At 31.9% G+C, this 9,651-nt stretch overlaps 1 protein-coding gene across 1 annotated transcript in view; it reads left to right on the forward strand.

Moving 5' to 3' along the window:
• Nucleotides 1–9,403, forward strand: part of Ect2 (epithelial cell transforming 2) — a 72,676-nt gene extending 63,273 nt beyond the window's left edge. The window contains 4 exon segments of the mRNA XM_047564116.1: nucleotides 6,516–6,623; nucleotides 7,599–7,745; nucleotides 9,181–9,357; nucleotides 9,359–9,403. Coding sequence (XP_047420072.1) covers nucleotides 6,516–6,623; nucleotides 7,599–7,745; nucleotides 9,181–9,357; nucleotides 9,359–9,403 — 477 coding nt within the window.
• Nucleotides 9,404–9,651: the final 248 nt, after the last annotated feature.

Consider the following 9,651-nt stretch of genomic DNA (forward strand, 5'->3'; position numbering starts at 1 on the left):
TTTGTTACATGTGAATTTCCAGTTTTCCTACACAATTTGTGGAACAGACTATCTTTTCTCCTGTGTCTAGTATGAGATAACTATATTTTTGTGGATTTGTGTTTGTGTCTTCTGTTTTGTACTATTGGTCTGCATGTCTGTTTTGGTGCCAAAACCATGCTGTTTTTGTTACTATTGCTCTGTAGTATAGTTTAAGGTCTGGTATTGTGATGCCTCCTGCTTCATTTTTCTTGCCAAGGTTTGCTTTGCCTATTCTGGGTCTTATTTTTCCAAATGAATTTTATGATTGCTTTTTCTATGAAGAATGTCACTGGGATTTTAATTGGAATTGCATTAAGTCTGTATAACACTTTTGGTAGTATGGCCATTTTGACAATATTCTGCCTATTCAGGAGCATGGGAGATCTTTCCATCTTTAAAGGTCTTCTTCAATTTCTTTCTTTAGTGTTCTCTAGTTTTCATTGTAGAGGTCTTTGTAGAGGTCTTTCACCTCTTTTGTTAGATTGATTCCCAAGTTTTTTTTTTTTAAAGCTATAGTAGTGAATGGGATAGTTTTTCTAATTTCTCTTTCAGTAGATTTGTCACTGATGTTAAGGCACCAGTTTGATTTATGGGTGTTGATTTTATTACCTGCTACTTTGCTGAATTCATTTATGAGTTCTAGAAGTTTTCTGGTGTAATTTTTGGATCTTCTAAGTATAGAATCATGTCATTGGCAAATAGTGATAGTTTGAGTTCTTTTTTTCCTATTTGTATCCCTTTAATTTCTTTCATCTGTTTGATTGCTCTGGCTAGAGTTTCAAGGACAGTGTTGAATAGAAGGGCTTTGTCTTGTTCTAGTGTTTAGAAGGAATACTTTCAATTTTTCCTCATTTAGAATGATGTTGACCTTGGGTTTAGCATTAATATAGCTTTTATGATGTTGAGGTATTTTCTTACTCTTCCTAGTTTTTCTAGTGTTTTGAACATGAAGGGGTGCTGTATTTTGTCAAATGCTTTTTCTGAATTTATTGAGATGATTATATGATTCTTGTTTTTAAGTCTATTGATGTGATGAATTATGTTTATTCATTTCCATATGTTGAACCAATGTTGCATCTCTGGGATGAACCCCACTTGATTGTGGTGAATTATCTTTTTAATATGTTTTTGTATGCCTTTGAAAGAATTTTATTGAGAAGTTTTGCATCTATGTTCATACGGGATATTGGTCTGAAGTTTTCTTTCTTTGATGTGTCTTTTTCTGGGTGATATTAGCCTCATAGAATGAGTTGGAAGGGTTCCTTCTTTTTCTATTTCATGGAATACTTTGAGGAGTATTGGTATTTATTCTTTGAAGATCTTGCAGAACTCATCTGAGATTCCTTGTCCTGGGCTTTTCTTTTTTGGTAGGCTTTTGATGGCATTTTCTATTTCATTACTTGTAATTGACCTGTTTAAGTCATGTTTTAGTTTTGTTTTATAAATTTGGAGGAAGAGATTAAAATATAGAAATGACTTTTTAGAAGAGAACATGAGAAAGAAGCCTAAGACTGCTGGTAAGTTTTACCCACTGAACTTTTGTCTGACTTACTGTATTTTTTTTCTTTCGTGCCAAGAGGAGAGGAAGTACTTCATCTTTACATTTTTGAAAAGGGCCATATTGTCATTTCAGCCACTAGTGAACTATCTAGATGTTAACCCTTTCAGTCATTCTAGGCCCAGAGCCTTCTAGGGATGTAAGATGTTATATCTCTTTTCCCTTACCCCAAATCGGAGAGAGTTTATTTGTTCATTTATAGAAAACCTGAAACTGTTTTTTTCCCTTTTTGGTTCAGAGGTGGTTATTATATGCTAGATAGAAGTTGTGATAACAATAGGAAAAACTGAGAATAAACTTACTAATAAGTTTTTTTCTTTAGTAGCAACTGTTAGAGTTTTATATTTTAGAGACCTTCAATTATAAAAAGTATTTCACCAATATTGAGTATATTTGGAGTTAGTTTCATTACCTATACATTGATAGATTTTGCATGTAAATATTTTATTTGAGGAGAAATTTAACATATCAGTTTGGCTTAGCTTTATGTTCATACTGATTTTTACTTTCTATTTTACAATAATATTTGCATGTAAGAGCAAAATCAAATAAATAAAGGTAAACTGCAATAAAATGTCTCAACCTTTCCTTCTAATCTTTCTTTTCAAAGATATAACCTTTGATATTCTCTATCTTTCTAGAAGTACTAAGCATGGATATAAAGCCTTCTTTGAAAGTGTGCATTAATTATATTAATTTTCAGGCAGTTGTCTCTAGAATACTATCTTAAATGGGTATTTTGACTGTTTCTAAGTTATTTCCCACCCCTCTTTTGGTACTACTTCCCTTGCAGACCTTTTTTATTTTTTAATTTGAGACAGGGTCTCACTAAGTTGCTTAGTACCTTGCTCAATTCCTTCCGAGTCTGGCCTTGGATAGGGCATTCCTTCTGCCTTAGCCTCTGGAATTGCAGGGATTACAGACATGTGCCACTGTGCCTGCCTTATTTTCTGTTTCTTTGGTGGTCTTTGTTTTTTTCTTTTCTTTTTTTTCTCCATACTGGGGATTGAATGTAGGGCCTTGTGCATACTAGGCAAATGGTCTACCACTTAGTTATATCCCTGAATCTTTGATAAGTGTATGTTAATTTTTTAGCCAATCACTTTAATAAATGAGTTCCTTTATTGTTTCTATTTTTTCCCAACTAATCCCATTGGATTTTTCAGCTTTCAGTTTTCAAAATGTCATAATTCAGATAAGCATTGGCAAATTACTTTGTAGTTTAAAAACAAAACATAATGATGGAAAGTGTATTTAAATGTCAAAACATTCTTTTTTCTGCGTGTGCATGAGCACAAAAACTTTCTACTGAGGCTGGGATGTGGCTCAGTGGTAGGGTACTTACCTAGTATTCTTAAGGCTCTAGGTTACATCCCCAGCACTGCAACAACAGCAATAAAGAATCTGGAGCCAAGTGTGGCTCCAGGATACTGAGACAGGATGACCTTTTGAGCCTATAAGTTTGAGGCTATCTTAGCAATGTAGCAAGATCCCATCTCGGGGAAAGGAAGGAAAAAAAAAAAAAAGGATATATAGCCTAGCCTATTAGTGACAATGTAGTCATCTTACATTGTATCAAGTACATTGATGTTTGTATGATGGAATTCCCTAAAGACTTATTTCTCAGAATGTATGCCTATTGTTAAAACAGCCACACAGCTCCACTTACTTTATGGTGCCATTTTTATACCAATAAAGGAAACATGATCCCGTTACTATGACCTGTAGGAAATATTTTTCTTTTAATTTTCTGGTATTGGGGATTGAACCCAGGGATACTCTACTACTTAGTTACATATATATCCCTTTTCATTTTTATTTTGAGAGACAGGTTCTATCTAAGTTACTTAGTCTTACATTGAACTCTTGGGATCCTTCTGCCTCAGCTTCCTGTTCAGGAAGTTCCCCCTGTTCAGTTATTTTGCAAATGATTGTGAAGATGATTAAGACCTTGAAAACTATCAGGATTTTTAACAAAATTTAATAAAGTAGCCAAATAATATGTAAATATATACTTATCAGTGGTTTTCCTTGGTGCTCGTAGTCACCATTTAAAAGTATAGGAAATGAAGATCTGTCTTCCAATAAAATTTGGCATGAGTGGGTTGGGGATATAGTTAAGTTGGTAGAGTGCTTGCCTTGCATGCACAAGGCCTGGGTTCAATCCCCAGCACCACAAAAAAAAAAAAAAAAAAAAAAAAAAAAAAAAAATCCAAACCAAACAAAAAAAATTGGCATGAAATAACTACAAATGGTCTCGTAAGAACACATGAAACCATTTTAAGAAAACGATAATACTGAGGCATCTGTGATATTCCTGAATGAAAATACTGACTACTACAAAGATGTCAAATTGCCTTTAATTAATTTACAAATTTATTGCCATGTCTATAAAATCCTAGGAAATTTTAGAATTTTACAGTATAATTCCTAAGATGATTTTTAAAGAAAAAGCAATGATACCTAAGAAAATTTAGAAAATAGTAATTTCTTTGTGAGACATTAAATTCTGTTTTTTGAAGTATTATAAATGTAGAAACTCTAACACTGACAACTGGATGTCTGTCCTAAACTTATACATATTAGTTATAGATAAATATAAGAATTAAATGCAAAAAAAAACCATTTCAAAAACATAAGAAAATGTAGGTGATGCATATTAGCTCTTTAGGGAAATACTTGGTCAGCACAGAAGCTATCTAAGACTAGAAATAGCATCTATATTGTTTAACAGTGAGATATTTGTATGTTAAATAATCAGGAATGTAACACTTATATAAACTAATCACAACATCAAACATCAATTTTTATGTCAAATTAATGAAATCTTTTAAAACTGAATGACGAATAATTACAATATAAAAAATAATTAGAAATATAAAATCTGAGACGAAATAAATATTGACAAAGTTGGCCAATTATTTCCTTTCTTAAAAGTTTATTTCATAATTAAATACAAAAAGCGCTGCTATTCCATTAGAAAAATGGGCAAATTATATATAGATAGACAATTTGTAAATGAAGTTTAGAAGCTAGAAAATATACCTAGCTACCTAGTAATATAAAGCAATAGAGTTTAAGAAAGCAATCTGTCTTTTGGGGGGAGAGGGGTGGGTACTGGGGATTAAACCAGGGTGCTCTGCCACTGAACTATTTTGTGGCAGTGTCTTGCCAAGTAACCCAGGCTGACCTCAAACTTGCAATCCTTCTGCCTCAGCCTCCTAAATTGCAGGAATTAGAGGTATGCACCACCGTGTCTGGCTGTCAAATTATTTTGCAAACCAAGTTGCAATTTTTTTTTTTTTTTTAATTTAAGGAAGTAACGCAGGACTAATGAGGTAAGATAGACTCTTTCCTGCTCTACCAGTGGGAATATAGTAACAGTATACCTGTTTTGGAAAGCAGTTTATACATCAGGAATTAAAAATGTTCATTCTCTGCTTTTCTACTTCTAATGTTCTAGCTTAGAAAATGATATAATCAGAAAAGACTTGTTAGCACTTTGTTAAGAATAATTCCTATGAGTAATTAATGACTTTAAAAATGCAGAACACAACTGATTTAAAAACATAAGAGACAAAACTAAATAATATGACTCCAATTTTGTTATAAAAACATTTTTATGTAGGTAGGAAAATATCTGTGAGAAATACTAAACTATAAATAGTAATTGGTTAGTAGAGTTTGAGTGATGTATATTATTCTAAACTTGTGCCTTAGTAACATTATTTAGATTAATTAGTAAAATTTTGAAAAAGATACTGATAATTTTAAATGCTGTTGCTTTATTGGGATTAGATAAACCCAAGAATCATTTAATAAACAGATCAAGTGGGACAAAGAAGGTCTTGAGCAGGCAGACTGGGTTTGGTTGTTGTAATGAAGAAATTAGAGGTTTATCAAAATTAAGGCTGTCTATGTGACTTTCAGGGGTGGAAAGCCAGAGTAGGCAATGATAATTATTGAGTGTAGTATAGTGTACCTTGTGTATGTTAAAAGACAATATTTCATCTCAAAATATTTCTGTGCATTATCTTGTTTTAGCCTTATGAATACTATGAATTAGATATAACGTTTTCTACATTTGAATGTGTAAAATTTTCAGAAAAATATTTTTCCCACAATTTTGTATAAAATTCTCTGTAGCAACAGAATGAATATGCCAGAAGACATAGTTTTATAGTGTTAGAGTTAGTGAAGCAGTTTACCTATGCAGAGTCTAGATTTATATATACATTTTAAGTAAAATTATTTGTAGGAATATGCAAAAGTCATCTTGTTTAACTTGTTTTCTCTGAAAGCCAAAACAGTTTGAACAAGTAATATTTGAATGACTTACAGATTATATATCTCACTTAAGGTAAATTTTGGTCAATGACTCTTGGCTTATATGAGGTCTTTGATATCTTTGGGAATGTGATATAAACTATGTACCCTCTCCTCAGAAAAATACACAAATTTTGCACACAGTTTCCCTGATTTTTATCTGTTGTGACCCTCGGAGCGCTTAATCACAAGTTTAGAACCTCTCATTCCAAATGCAGATTGAGGAAGGAGAAAAGTAGAAAAAAGATTGAATCTTAATTTGCAATTGATTAAGGTTTTTATTGGTTTCGTAGTGGCTTTATACTTAAACACGAAGACTGCTCACTTTCTGAAATTGTTAGTTTTAGGGTTGTTAGTATGATTCCATATTGATGCCTATTTCTCATTGCTTTGATCGTGGTCTTTGCAGTGAAATATTCATTTACTGAATACGTATTTTATGCTATCTTTAAATTAGTGTATTCCATAGTAGAAATTATTTCAAGCACATTACAAATCTTGGGTGACTCAATTTACAAATATTCCCATATGTATACATGTACTTGATTAGAAGGTTTGAATTTAGAAGCAATTGTTTTCTTAATTTTAAAGTAATAATTGTTTTCAACAGGAGAATCTTATTTACACTGCTGATCCAGAGTCCTTTGAAGTGAATACTAAAGATATGGATAGTACATTGAGTAGAGCATCTAGAGCAATAAAAAAGACTTCAAAAAAGGTGAGTTTTAGAGAAATTATTTGACATATCTCTAAAATATGTTTTAAGATTGCATTCAAATAATATGCCATAAATATTGTATAAAGATAGTCTGTACAACAAAGCCATTCTTTGGTTCTAGGAAATTACCCACAGAAATAAGATAATAGTTTTAGTTCAGTAGCTTCTTTGTCAAAGCAATTATAATAACTTGCTATCCCTCCCATTCTTGTCACAGTGGTATGTCTATGAATTATACCTCTCAGTGGCAATGTGCTCTTGGTGTTTTACATCTAGATAAGTGTTCGTTCATCTTAAATATTGCCTCATTTTTTTTTTTAGCAAAGGGCTAATGACTGAGTCTGGGGACCTAGAATCTATTCGTGACTCTAGAAATATATAGAAGTACGTTTAAATCTTCTCATGATGAAGATGACTTCCTTCCTTATCTTATCAGAGTTGTTGAAGATTTATCAGAATTATTGATAATAAGGCTTTTTAAAAGTAGAACTAGAATTTTAAGGTCAAGGGTAATTTGCAATCAGATAGCTAACTCTTAGATTCGTAAGTTTAATATAGTTTTGTTTTCTTTCCCTGTAAAGGATAGGCTTTGTGCCATCTTTGTATCTCCCATCACTTAACATTTATGATATATAGTAGAGCAACATGTTGAAAGATGATTAAAAGAAACTCTCACTCTTCCAACAAAGAAATTGAGGTTCAAATGATTTTTCATGAAAGGTTTCACAAGACTGTGACAGAATCAGACCATAACCTAGGTGTCTTATCTCCCAGACTGCTTTTTCCCTCCCAATCTCCTTTCTTTCATAGGACTTCAGTGCTTTCTAAATGCAAGATAGAGTAATCTACAACACCTACATTTTCTCACTGCTTTATTCCCTATAGAGTTCTGCCACATACTACGTGTAGAAAATTGTATATTTGGCTTTCTTTATGCATTTACCAGGTACATAAATTATAACTTTTTAATTCTAGGTTACAAGAGCATTTTCTTTCTCCAAAACTCCAAAAAGAGCTCTACGAATGGCTCTTATGCCATCACATAGCTCAGTGGAGGGAAGAAGTCCTCCCAGCAGTGATAAACATGGAGTGAGTCGACTGCCTAGCACATCATCATTAGCAGTAAGTGTTTCTGATTTAATGGGCTAAATGACTTAACTCATGGAGTTGGTTTAGCATTTGTTAGCATTTTAAAATGGAAATATTAATGTCTCCCATCCCTTTTTAAATTTATCTTGAAACATCTGACTTATTTATTTTACTTACAAAAGAACTGCAAAAACCTTTGCTATTAATGTGTAGTTTTTTAATTTGAAATCTTCCTGGGATTGAAATGTGTTCTAAATCCATAAGAAAACAAACAGGTCTCAATCTGGATTGTCATTTTACCAATGTAAATACTATGGTTCTGTTTATGCATGTGGGTTCTAATAACAGAGATCGAGTGTTATTCCCTTTACTATTTCTCTGATGAGTAGAAAATAATCTCTGAAACTGAACTTTAGAGGATGATACTGGTTCTAAGTTTGTGTGTATGTTTAAATAATTCCTGAACAATCCAAATTCACAAGTGTCAAATTATTCTATAAGGGATTTCTAACACGTATAACTAAGTATACAGGTGATATATCTGTTCTTTCTTTGTACAGTTATTATTAACCTAAGTACCTAAGGTTAAAGAAAAGCAAATGACTGTCACTTCTTAGCCATGTGTCCTTCAGCAAGTTTCTTACTCTGTCTGCATTTTTATAGATGAGAGGAAGGAGGTCAACAGTACTTACCCCAAAGTGTTATTTTAAGAATCAAATTATACATATCAATGTATAAAGTCACAAGTCTATATATATGACGTGATTATATGCTGAGACACAGTTTGGGTGATGATTAAGAGCATGAATCTAGTGTTCAGCTTTGCTCTGCTATTTATTAGCCATATGATTTTCAGCAAGTTATTAAAGATTTCTGTTTTACTGTCATAAAATGAGTATAACGTGGTTATAAGGACTAAACAAGTTAATATATGCTATGTGCTTAGAACAATACCTGGTACATTGTGGGTGCTCTAGTGTTTAAGAAGTGGATTACCATTTATTTTATAAAAAAATTTTATATAGGCAAGGCATATAATAGTCAATAAATTTTTTAAAGCTAGTTATTCAGGTGTTTAGTTAACGAAACAGAGTTATATCTGAATTTATATTTATACAGATTTTCCAATAAGGTTAACCTTAACCAGCAGGAGACAAGTTGTACTTAGTTGATTATATAAATATATGCAAAGTAATTTGGTTAATTTAAATTGATAAACAATGCAGATAAGCATTCATTGTTAAATTTTAAACTTTCTCAAGGTCAAAGTATTATCTTTTGTTTATTTTTTACTTATGTAGTAACTATTATAAACATTATCTTTCAGATGAAGGCAAATGAATTTTATAGAAAGATTTTAGGAAATTATTTATAGTTATACTTTTATATAGACAATAGACATAAGTAGTTTAAGATATCTTTATAAGATTCATATCCTCTTCTCAATTGCTTGTTTCTGTTCTAACAGATAAACCATTCTGTTTCCACAAGCAATATAATTGGATTTACTAAGCATGTTTATGTTCAGCGCTCAAACTCTACTGGTGGGCGCTCTCAATTCTCCTGGTTTCGATCTATACATCATTCTGCCTCCCGAGCTAGTTTTTCAAAGATACTAGAAGGAAATATTGATTTTTCAAAATTCAAAAAAAGTCCTATCCAAGTCATCTTTGACATTTGTGAAGAATTAGGAGATATGCCAAGCAATAATGGAAACAAGCCTCGTGAAGTTTAATGTGAGCTTATTAGCTATTTGAAATTTGTACTTGTGAAAAAAAAAAAAAAAAAAAAAAAAGGAAAGTGTTCTTTCTCCACTGAGTTACTTATTGGGTGGGTTGGGACTTTTGAATTCACAACTTGTTTTTACTGCTTTGAATTAAAAATAGTATAGGTTTAATAGCGTTTCTTTGCATATTGCCAAATAAAAACTTTTACGAGG

The sequence above is a fragment of the Sciurus carolinensis genome, chromosome 9 (assembly GCF_902686445.1).
Source record: "Sciurus carolinensis chromosome 9, mSciCar1.2, whole genome shotgun sequence".
Lineage (NCBI taxonomy): Eukaryota > Metazoa > Chordata > Mammalia > Rodentia > Sciuridae > Sciurus > Sciurus carolinensis.